This window comes from Typopeltis vanoorti, chromosome 18 (assembly GCF_054136105.1).
Source record: "Typopeltis vanoorti isolate ZY-2024b chromosome 18, IOZ_Tvanoo_1.0, whole genome shotgun sequence".
NCBI lineage: Eukaryota > Metazoa > Arthropoda > Arachnida > Uropygi > Thelyphonidae > Typopeltis > Typopeltis vanoorti.
This window is the reverse complement of record NC_143566.1, coordinates 44,156,102-44,179,422: the sequence shown is the minus strand read 5'-3', so window position 1 is coordinate 44,179,422 and position 23,321 is coordinate 44,156,102. Positions and strand designations below refer to the sequence as shown.

Below are 23,321 nucleotides of genomic sequence, written 5' to 3'. Positions count from 1 at the left end.
AGTTTTCACAGCATCCCATGAAGCTTTGACCAACTCACAAACTTGCGAAATGCTAGGCCTCTTCCTTCTTCCTGATGGCGTAACCTCAAAATCTGAAGACTACATCTTCCACTTCTCCTTCATAAATCCCTTAAATGGTTTATTAATACAGATATCTAAAGGTTGAAGCTGACTAGTTAGACCTCCTGGAATTACTGAGTTTTCAATTCCTTGAGTTTATTTGTAACATTATCTCTTCTGTGAGAACGAAACTGATCCCATACTAGCATGGCAGGCTTCTTCAACAGTCCGCCAGGCCGCCTAGACCAAATTTTATCTATCCATAACTTCATTCCTCCTTCATCCATCCAGCCTTTTGCTTGAACATGTACAAACATTCCTTTAAGCAGTTTTTCTTTGGGTCGCGTCTTCCTTTTAAAAATTAATAGTGGCGGCAATTTTCTCCAATCAGCAGAGCAGGATAAAATAACCGTGTAGTGAGTTTTTTTGTGCCCTGAAATTTGAATTGTAACACTTTTAGTGCCTTTGGAATCTACAGTTTTGTTTGAGGGCACATCAAAAGTCAGCAGAACCTCATCCATGTTTCCTATCTGTGCTAGTTCAAAATTTTCTCGTTTCCTTGTGTTAATGACAAATCGATGCAATTCAATCATTTTTTCTTCATATTCAGCTGGCATCTTTTGTGATTTTTTTTGTTTTAGTCTGCATACATAGCTGATTTCTCTTCATGAATCTTGAACACCATGATGTTGATCCAGTAAAGTTTGCGATCCTTCTGTTAGTGGCTATCACTTTTGCTTGATGAATAATCATTTTTGTAGATACTGAAAGTCCCGCTTTTCTGTGGTCTAAAATTCAAGTATTCAGTTCTGCCTTAAGTTCAGGCCATTTTGCAGTTCCACTTCGTAGGTTATGTTTACTGTGAGTTGCTTTTTTTAAATCCTCTTCCTGATTCTGCCAAGTTCTTATCATTTTCTCAGTTGGGGGTGGTCCGAAATGCCTCTCTGTGCAGACCTGTTTCCATGTTCTTTAGTATATGCAATCACACTTAGCTTGTATGCAATATTGTAACAATGCCGATGTTTTTCAGCCATAATTTGCCAAGAAATTTAGAGAAAATTTAACAGCAGAAATTTATCACCATTCACAACTGCGACAACAACTGGAAAGTTTAAACGAACATGAAAGCTGTGATCATCGATAGCAGCGCATGCACATCCACTGAACTCTATGTCAGTGTTTCTCAAAGTGTGGTACACATATCCCTGGGGGTACATGAAAGGTCCTAAGGGGGTCTGTGGCAATTTTCAGCTATGCATCATTAACGCATAGAATAAAATTCAATGTATCCGTGAAGTTAGAGATCGTAAAACGTGCCTATCGTATCACTGAATAAGGTACAGAGACATCTGCAGGCTGTACAATATGTTTCTCAACAAACAGTGCAATTAGAGACAACTAGGATAAAAACGGTACTAACTAATGAATCGCATGTCCCCTCACACAGAAATTGCTGTATAACTCAAACAAAACCATATGTTGCTGGTGCAACATATGGTTTTGTTTGAGTGAACATGTTAAAACGAAGAAATATATAGTGAATTATATAAGGAATTCGGTTGAAGAGAATTAGCATTTCAACTCAACTGTCGGCTTGTCTTTGTCATTTAGTAGCACGATCTTTTGTTAATACCGCACCAGTCATATGAAGCGGATGTCTGAAGTTTGAGAAACATTGCTCTTTGTAACTAGAATGCTCTCACACACACACACACACACACACACACACCGCAAGGAAGCATTGAAGAAATCATGTAACTCGGAACAGAGAAAATTTCCAGAAATGAAAATAATAAAAAACTGAGTATCAGAGTATAAGACGCACCCTGTTTTTCAGACCTATTTTCAAAGGGAAAAAAGTGCTTCTTATACGCTGGCAAATACGGTAGTTATTTATGCGACCAGCCACTCACCTTCACGCGATATATTTGGATCTTTAGTGACAATGCTTCTGTAATTAACTTAAAATACACAGTTTCGTTCTTGCATGTCTTTTTAGCAGTTTGGAAAAATAAGATCTTTAAGTTTATCATAAATTTGAGTTTAAAACCAACACTGTAACTTGAACGTTTCTCCATTTTTCAAGAAAAAATTATCAATAAATTACAGGACTTGAGATACATAATGAACAATCCTTTACAAATGACTAATGAGAAGTGAAAGCAGAGCATGAAACGGACAGCAATGGTAGGATGTTAAAGATAGCTCAGCCATGAAGATGTACGTATGAGTGGTGCAGTATTAACAAAAGATCGTGCGACTCAATAACAAAAGCAAGCCGACAGTTGTTGAGTTGAAATGCTGATTCTCTTCAGTCAAATTCCAAAATATTTGAATTCGGTAACAACATTCACTATAATTTTTTATTTTTAACGCATTCATGTTGGGGTGATTTTTCACCTGTTTATCGTTCAGATGAGGTTTCTCATTATTGTTTGTGAACTGCTTCCACGTTGTGTGAGCTGGCTCAACTGACACAAAGTTTCAACCCTTCCATTGATTTTTATTGCTACTTGTTTCCATGCTGTTTCTATGTCAGGCTGGTGGGAGGACTCACACACATTATAAGGCATGTTAGTTTCAATTCTGCAGTAGAATTTTATTTCAAGTTACCCTTTGTGATCTGTCTTAATGACATCAAAAATTTCAAATGCAATCAAAGAAACACTTATTTCATATAATTGAACATTTGGATAAATGTTAGGACAATTGTTTTTATTTAGATGCTACGTTTGGTGGTACAACATACAGTTTTGCTTGAGTTTATACAGCATAGGTTCTGTGGGAGGGGACGTGAAGTTAGTACCGTTTTTATCCCAGTTGTCTCTAATTGCACTATTTGTTGGCATATATATTACAAAGACTGCAACTGTCTCTTTACCTTATTCAGTGATACGATAAAACTACTTTTAGAGAAAGATGTTGAAAGTTTATTTTCCACTTGGTTAGACTATAATAAATTTAGTTTAATCCTTTACCCAAGTGTAGCAAACAAAGTTTGCACCTGAAGTAGTTCAGGACTGAGGCAACTCGTAGCAAAGGTGGACCAAGCTCTCTCATCACTCCTTGTCTCAGTATCTCCCATAATGCAAAGCACATCTCTTTTGCGGTCATGTATAATGCTATGCATTAAGGGAAGGGCCACTACCCAGACCGGTTTCGACCTTTATTGAGGTCTCGTCAGTGGGAGGCAAACCCAGAAGTGGCGATACTAAGGCAGAAGCAATGGAGAGGTCATATTTACCTATATGAGTTGCCAAAAGGTGTAGCACCTTATTATTAATTTACTCTGGATTTAGAGAAAGATGTTGAAAGTTTATTTTCCACTTGGTTAGACTATAATAAATTCAGTTTAATCCTTTACCCAAGTGTAGCAAACAAAGTTTGCACCTGAAGTAGTTCAGGACTGAGGCAACTCGTAGCAAAGGTGGATCAAGCTCAGTCCTGAACTACTTCAAGCGCAAACTTTGTTTGCCTACACTTGGGTAAAGGATTAAATTGAATTTATTATAGTCTAACCAAGTGGAAAATAAACTTCCAACATCTTTCCCTAAATCCAGAGTAAATTAATAATAAGGTGGTACACCTTTTGGCAACTCGTATAAGTAAATATGACCTCTCCATTGCGTCTGCCTTAGTATTGCCACTTCTGGTTCTGCCTCCCACTGACGAGACCTCAATAAAGGTTAAAACCAGTCTGGTTAGTGGCCCTTCCCTTAATGCATAGCATTATACATGTTTGCAAGGAAATGTGGGAGATCCTGAGACAAGGAGTGATGAGAGCTTGGTCCACCTTTGCTACGAGTTGCCTCAGTCCTGAACTACTTCAGGCACAAACTTTGTTTGCCTACACTTGGGTAAAGGATTAAACTAAATTTATTATAATAAAACTACTTGTTTTTCTTGTATCTTTATATAGGGGCTATTGGGTAGGGCGTGTTGTTTACTGCATTGAGCAAGTTATTTGCCCTTAAGTGAATGTGTTTAAACTTTTTTCATGTGCAAGGTATATGCGAAACTTTAATTTCTTTTTTTTCATAAAATAAAATCGGGGTGTGAGTTATACGCAAGGACGAGTTATATTCGAGTAAATATGGTACTTTCTCTTAAACTCATTCAAACTAGGATATGATTATCACTTTAGGCAAACTGTTCCACTCATTACTACTGTGAGAGAAAATATATTTTTTTATCCCTTTCTTAACTGCATAGAAATATACCTGCACATTTACTACCCTTGTCTCCTCCTTCCATACCCTTGATGGGTTTACATAAATGATAAAACTATGTTATGCTTTTCTTTTATTTTTTTTATTCATTTCAAATCGACCATTGCTGAAAATTTTATCATTATTATTTTTTTTACAGTAAGATAATATGCAATACCAGATGTCCTGCAGTATCAGTGCAGATCTCATCATGTCCACATAATCTCATTCCATTATAACTTTCCCTTACTAACATTGAACTGGTACCCATTATTATTTGAGCATAGTTCTAACTCATTCAAATTATTCTGTATGCGCTTTATATTAATATCATTCCTTATTTCCCTGGGCTATCTTTGCATCATCAATTGACATCTCCTGTCAGGTCTTTCTCAATATCATTTTATCAACAGTGGTCCAAGGACTGATCCCTGAGGTACATCACCAGTCACTTTAAATCCAGCAGCTTTCTTCCTCCCCCCTCCCCCCCCCTTTCTCCCCATCTACCACTTCCTGCACCTGTCTGTCAGCTCTCCACGTATCCAAGTCAGTACTTTATACTCTAGTCCCCAATTCTCCAGTTTATGCAATTGCTTTTCATGTAGTATCCTATCATTAATTATTTTCTTATTATTGTTGTGTTGGGAATCAAAACTGGTAAAAAAAAAATAAAAATAAACATCTTATCAAATGACTTAACTAAGTCCAGCAGTATCACAGTGTATCCATTTCCTTTATCCAGTGTAGATGTAACATTATTATAAAATATGAGCAAATTGCTCAGACATACCCTCTCTGCTCTATGTAAACCCATGTTCTTTGGGAAGTGTAGCTCTTTTTTCAGCCACTTTCCATATGTAAATTCTTATCAACTTCTGTGAAATATTCATAGCTGGTCCCGAGATACTGTTAAGTTGGTAGGCAGATGGTGTTTTTTGCACCACCCTTGTACAACAGGACTATCATATATTCTTTCCATTCCTGTGGGATCTTTCCTGAACTGAGATTATTCAAATTATACAAATCACATTTTTGTCTTATGGATCCTTTGCTCAGTAGGGTAGCATATTGGTTTTGTTCCCACCCTATTTGTTCTTTCAACTCTAGGGACACATTCATATACTACATCATTAAACATCTTTTCAAAGCTTCCAATTCACTAAATGGGAAGGATATCAGTAAATGCTGATATCCTTCCCATTTAGTAACTGATACCATGAGAAGAGAACACAGTATTCTCCTAATTCTCATAATTACTAGCTTTGTAGTTCGGCATGTAACCCGTCTTACTCAGAATATCCATATATTTAGCTGCTTCCCAGATCAGTACAGCATGAACACTTTCACCAACTGGTGGTAGTTACATTCTCAGTTAAGACTCCTTCTGATGGTATGATCAAATCTTTGAATTCATTCCTTCTCTCATGTGCTGCTTGAGAAAGTTGTCTTGCAGTATTTCAATAAATTTTTTCATTTTAATGAAGAGTTTTCCTCTTATACCTAATCAGTGTTTGGAAAATTGAAGTCACCCATAATGATTGCTCATTTAGTACTGTGTGTGTATGTGTGTGTAAAAGCATGCTTACACGTAGGCTTTGCCTGTTCAATTATTTAAAACACAATGTTTCATTCTAATGCTTTCAGTTAAGAGTGCTTCTGATGGTATGATCAAATCTTTGACCTCATTCTTTCTTTCATGTGCTGCTTGAGAAAGTTGTCTTGCAATATCTCAATAAATTCTCTTTCATTTTAATGAATAGTTTTTCTCTACTACCCAATCAGTGTTTGGAAAACTGAAGTCACCCATAATGATTACTCATTTAGTACCGTGTGTGTGTGTGTGTGTGTGTGCGTAAAAGCATGCTTACACATAGGCTTTGCCTGTTCATATATAAGTAATAAGTAAGTTCATGTATAAGTAAATATTTAAGAGGCAGAAAACCAGAATAAAATGGCAACAATTATTTTAATTAAAAACACGATGTTTCATGCATTGGGATAAGTACCAGATTTGTATAATAAATTATAGAGATGATGCAGGATGGGTGTTAGCTCTGGAATACAATGTTTAAGATTTGTGTTTCATAATACTAGTTGATAAACAGTGAAGACTAACAATGGTGACAAACACCATGTACTTATACAAGAATCTGATGCTTTTAAAATATTTCTAATTGTGCATTGCATTTTTGACCATGTGCGTGTTTATGCATTTGACTAACAATGGCTAGGATATATTCTGACAAGTTGATACTTGAGTTTATATAAAAAGATGTGTTGGATCCAGTGCTATTTCTATGGATTCTAATTTTCTCTCGGTTATGTCATAACAATGGTGTAATGATTCAGATTTATTCTGTAACATTTGATTGTCTCATTGCTGAAACGTGTGGGTCAGCTGAAGAGAGTACATGTGATGACAAATCTGAGGCCTCACTTCTTTGGTACTCAATATCTTAGACGTGTTCCTGAATGCATTGCTCAATAGATTTTTCTGTCTGTTCATAGTAAGCTGACCTCCATTCACACCATAACTTGGAAAGAAGTCAGTGGAGTGTGAGGAACAAATAGTCATGATGGCATCTTCATGAGATGTAGGACCTTCTTTCAATGTCATTACTACAGAAATCCTACAGGGCATACTTTCCATATGCATATGAGTGATCAGTGGGAATTTTTGGACTATTCTTCCTGTAGGTATGTAATGAGGTCCTGGACTGTTATGGGTGGACATCCCTTGACCTCACCTAATGCTCCAGTTCATCCCACAGATGTTTAGTAGGGTTGAAATCAGGGCTCTTGCAGGCCAGTCAAGTGTGGTGATGTTCATGCCCACAAACTGTGCAGTTACATCAGCCTCATGATACGGTGCATTATCTTGCTGAAAGAGACAATGATCATTTCTGTAGCAATGCAACAAAGTAGTAAGTATTGCATTGTCTAGTATGGTCATTTTTTTTTTTTTTTTTTTGTGGTTTGGCCTCAGACCTCTGTGGTGCCATGAACATTGAACTCAGAGAGGTATGAGGCCAAACCAGGAAAAACAGGACCATACCATCACACTACAATCTCCAGATTTAACACTTGAGGTAATGCACTTTGATAAGAGACATTCACTGGGCATCTGCCACATCCACACTACTGTATGCTCAGTAGAGGATGTAGCATAATTCTTCACTCAATAACACAGATTTCCAAGCTTCCACTTCCCACTGGACATGCTCTTTGCACTACTGAAGGCGATACATGTTGTTTCAGGTAATGTGGAACTTGCATATTGCAGTTCTACCATGTGACCCTCAGTTGTGAATGATTTTGTGCAGATTCGTGTTCCAGTTGATGTCCAGAACTCCATGTTCAATGTGTCAGCTGACAAATGGTGGTTTTTACATGTTATCCTTCATAGCACCCTACAGTCTTGTTTTGTTAGTGTGGTAGGTTAATTGTATTGACTTGGGAGCATCATATTCCTCCAATTTATACTGGCTACAAACGTGTGACTTGTTACATGGTATGATGTACCTTGCCTATGTGGGTATCCTTTGACTTTTTTCTGAGCAGTATAATATGCATATTGTAAAATCTTGTATAGAAAGAATTTTGTATAAAATTCTTATGTACCAATTTTACTTGAGAAAGAAAGTCAATGCAAAATACTTATAGTTAAATTAACACTTTTTTCATAAGTGCTTTATGTAATCTAGAAAAATATTAGAATGAATTGTTAAATTATTTAACCACCAATATGTAATCTGTAAAAATATTTGAATTAATTGCTAAGTTATTTGACTGCCAATATTGCACAAACAGACAGAATTAGAATGTAGACCTGAGGCTTTCGCCAGGTGCGAAGGTCAGCGAGTTATGGGGTTTTTCCCCACCATGACTCAGCGATTTTTGTAGGGGGGGAAGGTACCCCCCTAGTAGAACATCTGGGGAACTCGATCTAAAGAAGTTCCAAGGCCATCAAGGGAGAATAAAAGGGGGCAGGTGCTCTGCTTCTGAGTTTTTTTTTGGGCTTAACTGCATCTGGTCTCTCTGTTCTGGACTCGTTTATGTCTCGTCGAAGAGGATTCCTATATCCAGCCGTTCCAAGGATGGGGGGAAGAAATTACTGATAGCAGTATTTCGACAATGATAGGAGATACGTAACAATGGCATCGGCCTGTTTCAGAAAGTCCCATCACGAAGTTCCCTAAGCGATCTCGAAGAATGCTGTATTGTCATTGTCGTGGAATAACGTCTATTTGCAGTTCTAATGGGAAAGAAGAAGGTTATGTTCATGATCTCTAGGATGGTGAATGCTGAACTGGCTGAGAAATGTATCAAGTAAGATTAATGTAGAACTGTTATGGATTGTGAACCTTAGAGCAGGGATTACTGATTATATACTTGCTAGCATATTGTAAGGTTATGAAGTTGGAAAACTGCACTTCTTAATTATTGTGAAATAGTTGTCTAATGAATTCTGAGAAATTGTTAATTCTAATTCCTCATTAGAATCTATGTCCTCCAAAATCTGTAAACCTTTCTTTTATGATTGTTCTTACTGTGGATTCTTGTAGATCGAACTTCTTTGCTAGCTCACAAATTTTCATTCCGCCTTCAAAATCCTTAATAATGTTGAGTTTTGTTTCCAAAGTCAATATTTTTCTTTTCTTGCTAGCTGTAGAAGAATCGGACTTGATTCTTTTGGACGACATTATTATTTTTTATGTGATAAAATTTTTATCAAGAACATAACATTAAACAATCACAAGGTTTGTAGACTATAAAAATCATGCATGAATGGAGACTGCACGAAACACGTCAGTGCTTGTTCACAGCATGTGCGATGCTGGCGAATGTGGCCGGCGCCAGAAAGATACGACTAGTGGTGAGGCGTGAAGTGGGACGGGAATACGCACATATAAGAAACCGCGTAAGTCGGGGTATGACTGTGTCTTTGCCTCTAAGCTAAAGGCTAGAGGTGCTGATATAAGTAATTTGAGAACCAGATACGTGCATTGCATTGTTACTTAGCTAAATTGATAAGAGCCAGATAATTTTTATATGTGTGAAATCCTTTTTCCTTTAATTTGTAATTTTCATGTCTTAGTATGAATAAATTGTTTTGTTTGTTAAACAACTTGCCTGATTTTGACTTACCAATGCACTTCTCATAAAAAGATAGAACCTGTGTGTCCTTAAAGTAAAAGTAGCCACGACTGATTAAATAGTAAGTTTCAAACATTACTTGATTTTGAATTGAAATTTAGAGATATTTCCCTGTTCCGCTAAGCATTTCTCTTACATGTATAGAAAAGATAAACAATTCCTTGCGCGATCTTTAATGACGCAGTCGTTAATACAAATAAATTTTTAAAGATCAGTGTTAGAGTAAGTGAGCTAGTTAGACAAAGGAATTGGCTCCAGCCAGGGGCAATTTCTAAATCTACACTACACACTCATGAAAGCAGCATAGTTACAACCATGAGAAGAGGGGGGAATTAAATTGTAGACTGAAAGGATTAAGTGTGATTGAACTAGCTCAAACAACGATTACAACTCTGAGTATGACTGTTAAATAAGATAAGTGAAAGGAATAATATTGAATAGACATCTCGAATAACATATACTATAAAAATGTAAGAATATAAAAATCACATAAGTTTTACAATATCTTTACAATAAATTTTATCATCAATTACTTGATATGTAACCTTAAAGGGTATGTAGACTATTCTGACAGTACTATCTCTTTGGTATGAGAAAAGACGATACTGTTTTGGTGGCATTGAACATGATAATGTTGTCCTTGCCCCAATGAAGGATAGTATGTAAATCAATGTTTAAGAGCACTAGTTGTAAATGATCTCGTAGCTGGGGATGTCAGAGTACTGCATGGTTTGTCAAATGTTAAGATGAGTAGAGAGTATTATCATCAGCAAATTTGAGAACCAGATACGTGCATTGCATTGTTACTTAGCTAAATTGATAAGAGCCAGATAATTTTTATATGTGTGAAATCCTTTTTCCTTTAATTTGTAATTTTCATGTCTTAGTATGAATAAATTGTTTTGTTTGTTAAACAACTTGCCTGATTTTGACTTACCAATGCACTTCTCATAAAAAGATAGAACCTGTGTGTCCTTAAAGTAAAAGTAGCCACGACTGATTAAATAGTAAGTTTCAAACATTACTTGATTTTGAATTGAAATTTAGAGATATTTCCCTGTTCCGCTAAGCATTTCTCTTACATGTATAGAAAAGATAAACAATTCCTTGCGCGATCTTTAATGACGCAGTCGTTAATACAAATAAATTTTTAAAGATCAGTGTTAGAGTAAGTGAGCTAGTTAGACAAAGGAATTGGCTCCAGCCAGGGGCAATTTCTAAATCTACACTACACACTCATGAAAGCAGCATAGTTACAACCATGAGAAGAGGGGGGAATTAAATTGTAGACTGAAAGGATTAAGTGTGATTGAACTAGCTCAAACAACGATTACAACTCTGAGTATGACTGTTAAATAAGATAAGTGAAAGGAATAATATTGAATAGACATCTCGAATAACATATACTATAAAAATGTAAGAATATAAAAATCACATAAGTTTTACAATATCTTTACAATAAATTTTATCATCAATTACTTGATATGTAACCTTAAAGGGTATGTAGACTATTCTGACAGTACTATCTCTTTGGTATGAGAAAAGACGATACTGTTTTGGTGGCATTGAACATGATAATGTTGTCCTTGCCCCAATGAAGGATAGTATGTAAATCAATGTTTAAGAGCACTAGTTGTAAATGATCTCGTAGCTGGGGATGTCAGAGTACTGCATGGTTTGTCAAATGTTAAGATGAGTAGAGAGTATTATCATCAGCAAAGCTGTGGTTAGAATTAGTGATGCTTGTGAGTAGGTCACTTATTGAACAGGAGAAAGAGAATAGGTGATAGGGTAGAACCTTGAGCATTCTAGCATTGATGGTGAAGATCAAAGAGAGGGAGCCTCATCTACCATAACTTCTAAAGAATGACCAGAGAGAAATCTGGCTACTCAGTTGAAGAGGATGGCAAGGAGACAGAGACATTTCAAGTTTGGTAGGCCTTGATGCCACATGCACAGTCAAAAGCTTTGGAAATGTCAAGGGCGATAGCACAAGTTTGAACTAGCTCAAGCTTATTATTATTATTATGGGCGACTCCAGGGAGTCCTTAGACTCAACGAGGGAGGCCCTAAACATCATGTCCACACAACTATACGACATTCTCACAGTATCTATCATACCTTGCCTTAAACTCACTCACCATCATAGCACCCACAACAGACTCTGGCAGCTTATTCCACTCATTTACCACTCTAAAAGTAAAGAACCCAGCTCTAATACCCTTGCTAACCACACTCTTGCCCAGCTTCCATAGGTGTCTCCTAGTTCTGCCACCACCAGTCCTGATCTCAAAAATATCCTATGAATTAATCCTATAGAAACCCTTTAGCAATTTGAATGTCTCTATCATATCTCCCCTTTTTCGCCTATCAACTAATTTCTGCAACCCACAAATCTTCAACCTGTTCTCATAAGGTTCATTCCATAGACCTACTATCATCTTGGTCACTCGCCTCTGGATCCTCTCCACCTCCTCCCCATCAAGAAGAAACCTAGGTGACCAAATCTGGGCCCAGAAGTCGAGATGAGGTCTTATCAAGGCTCGGTACAGAGGAACAATAACTTGCTTGTCTCTGCTCGTCAAAGTATTTTTCAACAACCAAGTGAGTTGATGAGCTGATTTAGCCACTTTTGCAATGTGCCCCCTAAACTTCATCTCCCTATCCACCAACACTCCCAAGTCCCTGGCCTCATCAATCTCCTGGAGTACAGTTCCACCAATGTGGTATACTGCTGCTAATCTTTTCACCCCAAAATGCATAACCTTACATTTTTTCACATTAAATTGACATCCATTCTCCTTAGCAAAGAACTCCAATCTATCCAAGTCGTCCTGCAAGATTTTGACATCTTCTGCATTCACTATTGCCCTACCTAACTCTGCATCATCAGCAACCAAATGAACTGTTCCTCTTTGATCCTTCCCTATATTGTTAATGAACAAATTAAACAGCAGTGGTCCAAGAACAGAACCCTGCGGCACACCACTAGTCACAGGCCGTCTTTTGGACTCTACTCCTGAGTAAATTACTCTCTGATATCTCTCCATCAACCACCCATCCATCACCAACCCTTTATCCATTCCCATATGTTGTTGTTTACGGATTAGAATTCCATGTGGTATCCTGTCAAATGCCTTAGCCAGGTCCAGCAGTATCACTGTAAACCCATTACCGTTATCCAGTTCAGCCGTCACTGTACTTGAGCAAGTTACTGAGGCATGATCTACCCTTCTCAAAGCCATGCTGTCCTCTGTACAGTATCTCATTTTCATCAATCCATTCCTGTATTTTTCCCTTGACTGCTTTCTCCAAGACCTTGACAACGACTCCTGATATGCTGATCGGTCGGTAATTTGCAACAGTAGTCTTGGATCCTCCTTTATGCAGTGGAACTATTTTCCCCTCTTTCCACACCTTCGAGACTAAACCAGACCTGAGACTCAGATTAAACAACATGGTCAAGGGCACTAATAATTCTTTAGCCGCTTCACGTAAGACCCATGCCTGTATACCATCCAATCCCACAGATGTATTCACATTAAGGTTCTGTAATGGACTATTCACCTCCACTTCATTCATCACAATTCCCGTATAAACTAATGGTTCCTTCATTTTTTAAATGTCACCACCTGGATGATATACTCTTGCAAAGTGCTCACTCAGTAATTCCACTATATCGACTGATTCAGTGACCTCCTTACCATCGTCATTCCTTAAAATCATTCTGCCGTGTACAGTTTTTTTTTTGCTTGCAGCATATTGAAAGAACTGTTTGGGATTCTCTTTAGCTTGCATAGCTAGTTTCCTTTCATAATCCGCTTTTGCTTTTTTTTACCAGACTCGTTACCCTTCTGGCCTGTGCTTTATACCGTTCATGTGCCTGCAGGTCACCTTTTTCTTTAAATTCCCTCCACAGTTGTTTCTTTTTTTTTTTTTTTTTTTTTTTTGCAGCTCAAGCTTAATGGTGTTATTCATCCATTTAACCCCTACTTGTTTTACTATTCAGACCCTAAGTATACAATCAGCCATAACCTCCTGTAAATGCTCCTTCACCACTTCCCATGCTCTATTGACATCCAGCCCTTGAAGTTTTACATGCCATGGCACTGAACCAAGCAATCTCCTAAGCTTGTCATACTTGCCAGCATGGTAATTCCACATATGCCCTGTTCTTAATCGAAAATTCCACACCTTTAGCCACCTCCTAGGTCAAGACCTTATGATCACTCTCACCAGTAGGTGGCAAAATGGTCATATTAATTACAGTCAAATTCTCAGATGCTATTACCAGGTCAAGCACTCTCAAACTCCTAGTATTTTCAATTACATGCTGTATCAGATAGTTATCCCTTAATAATTGAATAAAATCCAGTTCCTTCCTCACATGCGTCATCTCCTCCTTCCAATCAATGTTACCATAGTTGAAATCCCCCATCATAATTACCCTCCTTCCACTCATTTCGTCAATTTGTTTATGCATACTGTCTCCACGATCTATTCCATCACCTAGTCAATAGCAGCACCCAACTGTATATTTTGTTCTGCCAGTCTCAATCTCACACCAAATAGCCTCAAATGAGCTCTTTTTACTATCCTGCAATACAACTTCAATTCTCCTCGGCTGCAGTTCATCAGCTATCATCAATAACACTTCCCCCCCCCCCATTTTTTCTCTCTGTCTCTCCTAAACACACTATAACCTACACATTCTATCCCACTAACTATATCATCTTCCATCAGCCATGTTTCACTAATGCCAATAACCTTTGGGCAGGAAGAGCCAATCAAGGCCAAAAATTCTTCCTTCTTGTTCCTAATACTCCTGGCATTAGTATACATGAAATGCAGAGGTCCCTTTGTCCCACCCCTATCTTGATGCGTTATTCTAACTATCCCATTCCGATTTCTTGTCTTAGTACTGGCTTGGGTACATTATATACATTCTTACACTCAACTGTCTCACTGATGTCTGCATATCCATCCCCCCCCCCTCCCCTGGTAGTTCTAGTTTCCCTGGTTCTGCACATCCATTTTCACTTCATTCAGCAACACTTTTTCCAGTCTCCACACACTAAATTCATTCAAATGCAGGCCATCCATCTTGTTTAAATCCTTTTGCCCATCAAACTCATTCCACATGTCCATGAATTCCACACCACACCATCTGCATAACCTGCACATAAAGTCATTTGCGATTATGGCCCTCCTCCTAAACTCCTCTCTGTCGTACTGCGGCAACAGACTCACAATCCTAACTCTGTCGCTCTTTTCTTTCGCTACCTTTAACAATACTTTCAAGTTCCTCTCAAAAAAAATTTATCTCCTTTCAATTCCGTACCCACCACAACTATCAATTCTTTCACCCTCTGTTTTTGCGCTCTAATACTCTCACTTACATCCTTAAATTTTGCACCCGGTAAGTACGATTTAGTTAAACTCCCATCTATCACTTTAATAACGAGTCGCCATACAACACTCTTTCCTTCATTTCAGAAACTCTCTCACTCTTACGCTTATTTTTCCTTTCAAGCACGTGTTTATTTCCGTTAGCTGAGGCACTCTGGAAAGAGTTTTGTAGGTGCTCCAACTGCTGCTGCGCACTCTGTATCACTGCATGCAACCTAGCGATCTCACTCCCTACAAATAATTCCTCATTTTTTTCATGATTTAAATCATTTTCTCTCTCTGTATAGTTGCTTTCACTCTCTTTCTTTGATCACCGCTCTCATTGCCATCTTGTACAACATCGCAATTCCCTATCAAGCCACTATTTTCACTCACATTCTGGCTTTCTTCAACCATAACATCTCACGACCTGACACACTTCAATTCCTCAGTTTGCTTACACTTTCTGCACATTCTCCCACCACTAATCACTTTCCATCCAAACTCCAGCCTCCTTCGGGAATGCATACATTCCACACACATCATATTGGACAAACTTCCTCACATTACAGTGTTTGAACAAAGGCGTCGTATTTTTGGACGCCATTATCTTACGTCGCATTGGCGCCATGTGCTATTCTATGAAACGTATCGTTAAAATACTAAGTTAAATAAAACGGAATTCACACCAAAATCACACAGACACAACAAGCTACCAAAAATAAACAATACTACGTTAAGATTTAAGCCAATATTCCAATTTTCACTCAAAATTATACTTAGCTTTCGGGAGCTCTCTGAAAACACTACACACCATCCACTACACACACGCATTATGTAAATCCAAAATTTCAACAAGCTTGAAAAGCTTGTTCAAACTTCCTTGCGCAATCTTTAATGGCACACAGTCGTTAATACAAATAAATTTTTAAAGATCAGTGTTAGAGAAAGCCAGCTAGTTAGACAAAGGATTTATTCATATGCACAGTCAGAAGATTTGGAAATGTCAAGGGCGATAGCACAAGTTTCTCCGAGCCTTTCCATAGTATGCATTCAGGGGTGGGTGATGCAAGCTAGATGGTCAGCTGTGGATTTTGAATTGCAAAATCCGTACTTGTGGTCACTGATTAATTAGTAGGCCCCTAAGTAGTGGAGTTGGTTATTGATGACTTTCTTCATTATTTGGGGGAGGACAGAAGTGATGGCAGTTGGTCAATAGTTTGACACTAGACAAATTTCCCTGTTTTGGAATAGGATGGATAAGATATTGCTTTCATGCATTGGGATTAGTACCAGATTTGTATAATAAATTATGGAGATGATGCAGGACTGGTGTTAGCTTTGGAATACAATGTTTAAGAACAATTGGAGAGATGCCAACCTGGTTGGCCAACTGGTTAACGTACCTAATATCCAACCAACAGGCTGCGGGTTCGAATCCCATTGTGGACATGGATGTTTGTGATTATCTTTAGGTGGAAGATGAATGTCATCACTTGGTGAGACCACCGTTCCGCTTATTGGAGGCCTGAAATGGCTTGAAAAGTTCCATGTTTGGTCTCTAGAGCAGGGTTTCCAGACTATGTAAAAAAATAAATGAAATATATACACAAAAATAGAAAAAAAAATCCTTAGCCCATCCATGTTACAAAATGTACTGTAGGTTTACGAAATAACTTTTTGTAGGTGGGAGCAACATACAAAAATAAAAAAAAAAAAAGGCCATCAGGAGCAGAAGACAGTATCTAAGTTATCTGGTGATGTATTTTTTCGAAAAACTATAGGAGGCATATAATGTTTGGATTCTAGTATGGCAAGAGGTTATTTCACTTGGTCATATATGCAGAAGTTGGAGGAAAAGAGTGATGCCAGGTGTCTGCTTTATCTTTGAGGGAAGTAATAGTGGTGCCATGAGGATGCAAGGGAGGTGGAAGTGCAGGAGAGCAGAAGTTGTGTTCTGTACATACACAGAGGATTTGAAATAACCACAGTTTTAAGCATAATCAAGGCAAACATCATATTGAAAGGAAAAATATTTTCAAAAGTTCTAAAAAGAGTCCAATAAGCTGCTTTCAGATTAAAGTATATAAATATTTGTAGCTTTTAATTTTTCAGGAAATGACAATGTATACTAGAATATTAATACTTTAATCGATAATTTCTTATATTTTGTCATTTTACATTGACATCTTCAGGGATCACAAAACAATGATATGTACATGCAGGCACTAGCACTAAGCAAATGAGGCTGAAGAAAGGCAACTGAAGTCAGTCCTAGAGTCCTAAATTTTCTCCCAGTGGGCTAAATTGGGTTGTTTTGGCTGTTGGGGTGATGTTCTTAGAATGCAAGCTTCCCAAATTTGGGGCAATCTCATGCAACCAAATTTGTTGAGCTTTAGGAAGTTTTTCAGAGCTGAGGCTGATTCCAGGAATAATTTTTCATACTTGTACTTGCTGCGGTGTAATAAAGTAGCCTTCTCCCATCATATTCCGTGTTCCAGAATACAATGTGTGCAGATTAAAAAATTTGAAAGTTTAAAAAATAACTCAGCTTCTAAACCTTTACTACCACTCAACACAGAAATAAACCTATCATCCCTTACCCTGAATCCTGAAGCAATCGGTGCACTCGTGTGGCTGCAGCTTCGCTGTATCACTGAAAAAGAGATCCCTTCTGAAGAAATAATGATACAGGTGGAATGTAGTATCTGCAGCCTTCTCAACCATATTGCCAACAATATCAGACTGCATGTAGCTGGTATTCTTACCGAAGCCAAATCACCAAAAAGCACCTATCAAAAGAAGAATTCAAAGCTCTACAAGAAATGAAAAACAACAGTAAAATAATAAAATAATAATTACTCATGCAGATAAGGGAAATGCCACTGTGGTTCTAAACCAAACTGACTACACAGGTAAGTTGCCTCTTTACTTTTAGATTGGTCTACCTGCTTCCCTATAGAATATGATTCCACTAGTTCCCAAATCAAAACACTCCATAGGCTCCTTAAGAAAGTTACCTCTTGGCTTGTAGAAGTGACTCACAGACTAAAAAACCTTTTAACTCTAGATCCCCCACAAATATGTGGACTACCAAAAATCCATAAGCAGAATCATTACGTCCCATTATAGATGGCATTGATTCCCTTAAATACAAATTAGCCAAACATTTAGCCGAAGTGCTCACACAATATACTGGCAACAACACACCTTCACACATAAAGAATTCGCCCACTTTAAAGCCAGTATAGAAAACCTGTCACTCCAACACACTGACATAATGGTCAGTTTTGATGTGTCCTTATTCATCAATGTCCCATTCAAAGATACCTAGACCTGATCCAAGCTAAATTTTTTCCTGATACCTCAGCTTATTTCAGTTCACCATAAGCTCAGGCTGTTTCGTTTGGCAAGTAAAATTCTACAAACCGATAGAGAGGACAGCCATGGGTTCTCCACTCTCTCCACCCCTGACCAACTTCTTTATGGAGACCTTTGAAGAAAAAGCCTTAAACTCTGCCCCGCATAAACCCACTGTTTGGCTACACTACGTGGATGATGTGTTCACTATTTGGCCGTATAACCTGGATACACTTCACTTCTCAACACACTTAAACAATCAGCATCTCAGGATCCAGTTTACCTTGGAAAATGAAAACAACAATAGTCTCCCTTTCTTAGACACTCGGATTACATGCCAGCCTGATGGATCCCTCTTTACAGAAAACCTACAAATACAGGTAGAAACATTCATCAGCAACCCCCCCCCCCCCCCCAACAATATGGGATTATAAAAACCCTATATAACAGGGCAAAATTAATCAGTTCAGATAACAGTGCCCTAACTACTGAACTTAACCATGTCCTTAACACCTTCTTAGCCAATGGCTACAATCCCCAAAAATCCAAAAAATATTACAACCAATTAATCACAACCCCTCCTACCTCTCCCCCCTTCATAACAGAGATTATTCTAAATCTCTCACCATTCCTTATATACAGGGTACATCCAAAAAACTAACACAAATCTTGAGAAAATATGACCTCCCAACTTGTTACAAACCACATAAGAAATTGGCATCTCTTATCCACTCCACCAAAGACCAGCCACTTCCCCTAGACCTACCTGGAGTATACCAGGTCTCTTGCAGTTGCAAACTGTCCTACTACAGCCAAACAGGTAGGACAGCCAATATCAGGATATCGAAACACAAGGACTACATCCGGTTTCACCAATATAGCCACTCAGGACTTGCTGACCATGCATTGGACACCCACTACAGAATATGCTGGAAGAAGGTCACTTTATTACACTGCAGCAAGTACAAGTATGAAAGATTATTCCTGTAATCAGCCTCAGCTCTGAAAAACTTCTCAAACCTCAACAAATTTGGGTGCATGAGACTGCCCCAAATTTAGGAAGTTTGCATTCTAAGAACATCAGCCTAACGGCCAAGACAACTCAATTTAGTCTGCTAAGGGGAAGCTTTAGGACTCTAGAACTGACTTCAGTTGCCTTTCTTCAGCCTCATTTGCTTAGTGTTAGTGCATGCGTGCACATATCTTTGTTTTGTGATCCCTGAAGATGGCAATGTAACATTGCCAAAATATAGGAAGGTATTGATTAAAGTTTTTAATTAATATTCTAGTATACATTGTCATTTCCTGAAAAAATTAAAAGCTATGTATAACCAATGTATAAGTTTATCTAGAAGAATTACAAATGTTTGTAAATGTACAAACTTAAATAAAATTTAAGTTTGTACTTAAACATGAAACTGAAGATAGATATTTTGAAGGTCTGGAATAATTACCTTGAAAGACTATTAAATAAAACAAGTTGAAAGTTTATTTTTCACTTGGTTAGAGTATAATAAATTTAGTTTAATCCTTTATCCAAGTGTGAGCAAACAAAGTTTGCGCCTGAAAGTATCTTCAGGACTGGGGTAAGGTGGTACAACACCAGGGCAACTCGTTGCAAAGATGGAGCAAGCTACCAACACTCCTGTCTCAGTATCTCCTATAATGCAAAACACATTATATCTGGGTAGTGGCCCTTCCTTTAATGCATAACATTAGACATATCTGCAAGGAGATGTGTTTTGCATTATAGGAGATACTGAGACAGGAGTGTTGGTAACTTGCTCCACCTTTGCAACGAATTTGCCTGGTGTTGTACCACCTTACCCCAGTCCTGAAGATACTTTCAGGTGCAAACTTTGTTTGCTCAAACTTGGATAAAGGATTAAACTAAATTTATTATATTAAATAAAACAAGTGGTGACAGAACAGTGGTAAAAATAGTCCAGAGGAATGCATTGAGGATTATATATATGAATACTTATGTAGAAAAAGTCATCAGGAAATATGAAATTTTGAAATGCAGCTTCAGATTCTTTCTTGTTATTCCTCCTCTCTCCTTTTATCTTGTGCTGTTGAGGATTTTTCTACATTTAACCACTATTGTATTGAGGATAAGGTGATTAGCCCTATGCCTCCCAGTGTGTCCTATGTCTATAGATGTGTGTTCACAGGCTGGTTTGCCTACTCTGGGATGAAAAACCCAAGTTTCTGGGTTAACCCCCTCCACCTGCATATGAGACTGGCTAACTCACCTTTAGTCAAAAAGACCAGATAAAGGTTCCTCATGTCACTGACTGGAATCCAACCCAGGTCTTTCTAACCAAAGGGCTTCGTCTATACTGAGCTACGGAGACTCTTCCGGGAAGTAATATTCAGCCAGAAATGGTCAGATAAAATAATGAAATCATTAAATTAGCTCTGTATAATTCATTTTTTGTACTGATTTTATTCCATTAAACCATAATGAGCATCATCTAGCACTTAAGCCTAAATCTATGGCTAATCATATATATATATTTTATATATCATGTTTATATCATATCTATATTTATATTATGTTGTTAATTTTAATTACATTATTTAGGTTCTTAATATACTTTGTACATAAAAATGTTAATGCAGCTGGGAATTTTCTGCTGACCATCATGCAGTGGTAGCATCAGAAATGAAAGGGGACTTTTCTCCTTCCTCTCTCTTTCTCCTCACTTTTGTATCAAGATGCATTTCTTATTATCACATTACAGAATAAGTTTATTCACATACTGTTTAATTTTCTGAACATTTTATAGCAATTATTTTAACTGCATTGTTTTTGTTCTTTCAGTTTGAGGTAATGTTTGACAAACTTAAGGACTGCTTTGATGATATAATAAGACTTCGGCATTCTGGATTACTATTTTCTGTAGCAAATGCCTGCATTAAGTTCCATTCTCGGCAGTTACAGTTCATTCAAGTAAGTATTGGGCTGCTGTATGATTTATTTCATCATATTAGAAAAAGTACATTATCCCCATAAAATGTTAGGTGATGTAAATATGAATGAAAGTGACCAAGTAGTTTGTTATTTTAAGATTTAGAACTGACATGTATAAAGCATTCTCAGAAAATCTGAGTTTATTTTGTAACAAGTAAAGAAATTATTTTATATATATATATATATATATATATATAATGATAAGCCTTTTTATGTCACGTTTTTTGAAATGTTTGAATCTCATGGGCTACCCTGAGTGTCGAGTCTTCAAAATTTGAGTCATTAGAATTCAAGGAGAACCGGCCTACCAGTCCGGAACACAGGAGGTTGGGCGCCAGGGGGGCATAGCCCCCTAGTGTGTATATATATAAATCATGAAAAGGCATTTTTTATCACATACTTGTATAGTGACATTTATTCTAACGACAGTTGAACTTAAGCCATATTTTGGCATATGTGCTCTAGACACAAATTTACCTAATTTTGTCATTAAAATAGGCTAATTATAGAAGGGGGAAAAATATTTTTCTTCAAGCAATGTTGAAAACTGCTCGAAGTGATGTTATTTTTGAATCACAAAATTGTTTTTTTATTATATGCAGAATTTCAAAAAGTAAGTTATGCATTGGGTACTCTTTCATCAATGTAATGCTACTTTCATATAACCTGTTTTACAGTAACCATTAGTGCAGTTTAAATTAGTTTCTCATTTAAATTTTTATAACCTTATGCAGAGATGGCATGGTTTCCTTCTTTAAAAAAAAAAAAAAGTGCCTCTGCATTCGCATGGACAGTTTGACATATTTTTTGGCCAGTGAGATCTGGATTCATATGAAGGTATAAGAATGATTCCTCTGAAATGTTGGTTTATTTTATTTTCTTTTTTTCTACAAAACAACAGAGAATATATGCTACTAACTAATATAGTGTAATTTCAGCTGATAAGCAGTAACAATCCCTTGCTCCCCAAAATCTTGAGATTTTATTTCTGCAGGATAGTCTAACCAGCTAGAGAATATATCTATTGTAGTAATATCACAATGCCATGGGAATTGGAAGAAGTTGAAAAGTAATTAGAGAGGCATCAGAAATATGAACAGTAAGCACCAAAGGTGGTGGGAGAAAAAGGGAGCACTAAATCAGGTAAGATATTGCATAGATAATCAGGTAGGCAAAATCAATTATTAAAAAAATATATATATATTATATGGTATGGAGATTCAGCTACAAAATGTGCGGTTGATGACTGCTACTGTTTCAAGTTTTCCAGGGTGCTAAAATAAAAAAAAATTGAACAACTGAAATTGAAAAGCAAAAAGTAAACTAAAATGGTAGCTCTGATGGGAACAAACAATTTATTTCGTGATACAGTACGAGAGAGGATATGAAAGGACTAATGGAAAAAAGTGAGAATAAAGAGTGAGAAAGTGAAAATAGTATATTATCTAGATAGGATAACAGGAAATTAAGAACAAGGGCTGTGATGGCAAATGATTTGGTTTGTGGGCTGTGTAGAATGGTTTGAGTTTTTGGATTGGAGTGAGTTTGAAGGAAGAAGGAATTTATATAAAAGGAAAGCCCTGCACTTGAATGCATTTAGTATCAGAAGTCTGCAGAAATTATTTATTGGTATGAGATCTAATACAGAGAGTCGGGGAAACTAGATTATTATTATACAGGTATCTCCATGGAGTCAATAAGACCCATTATAGGAGATCCGTTATTTAAACAATACCTGTCATACCTCTTCTTAAATTCATTTACTGACAAAGCACTCACAATCATCTCTGATAACCCATTCCACCCATTTTGCTGCTCTCCAAAGAAAAAATCTAGTCCTGACACCCTTGTTAACCACAATGTTATGCAATTTCCATGGGTGACCCTTCATTCTATCCCTTCCTACCACATAGCAAAAAAAAGGTTTTCAGTGTCAATCCTATAAAACCCCTTAATAACTTTTATGCTTCTGTAATGTATTCTCCTCTTCACCAGTCAGCTAGTTTTTGAAGAGCACAGACTGTCAGTCTATTCATATAGTTAGCATTCCATAGACTTACCACAATCTTTGTCAATTGCCTCTGGATTCCCTCTACCACTTCATCCCCATGGAATCTGAGTATCCAAATGTGTGTGTGTGTGTGTTAGTCCAGATATGACATTATACAGGG

At 37.3% G+C, this 23,321-nt stretch overlaps 1 protein-coding gene across 1 annotated transcript in view; it reads left to right on the top strand.

Moving 5' to 3' along the window:
- The window catches only part of LOC150096623 (nucleolar protein 9), a 212,533-nt gene that overhangs the window by 104,891 nt on the left and 84,321 nt on the right, over window positions 1–23,321 (top strand). Inside the window, exon 7 of the mRNA XM_090408340.1 lies at window positions 21,001–21,129. Within this exon, the coding sequence (XP_090264466.1) occupies window positions 21,001–21,129 (129 nt within the window). The remainder of the gene's footprint in view (window positions 1–21,000; window positions 21,130–23,321) is intronic.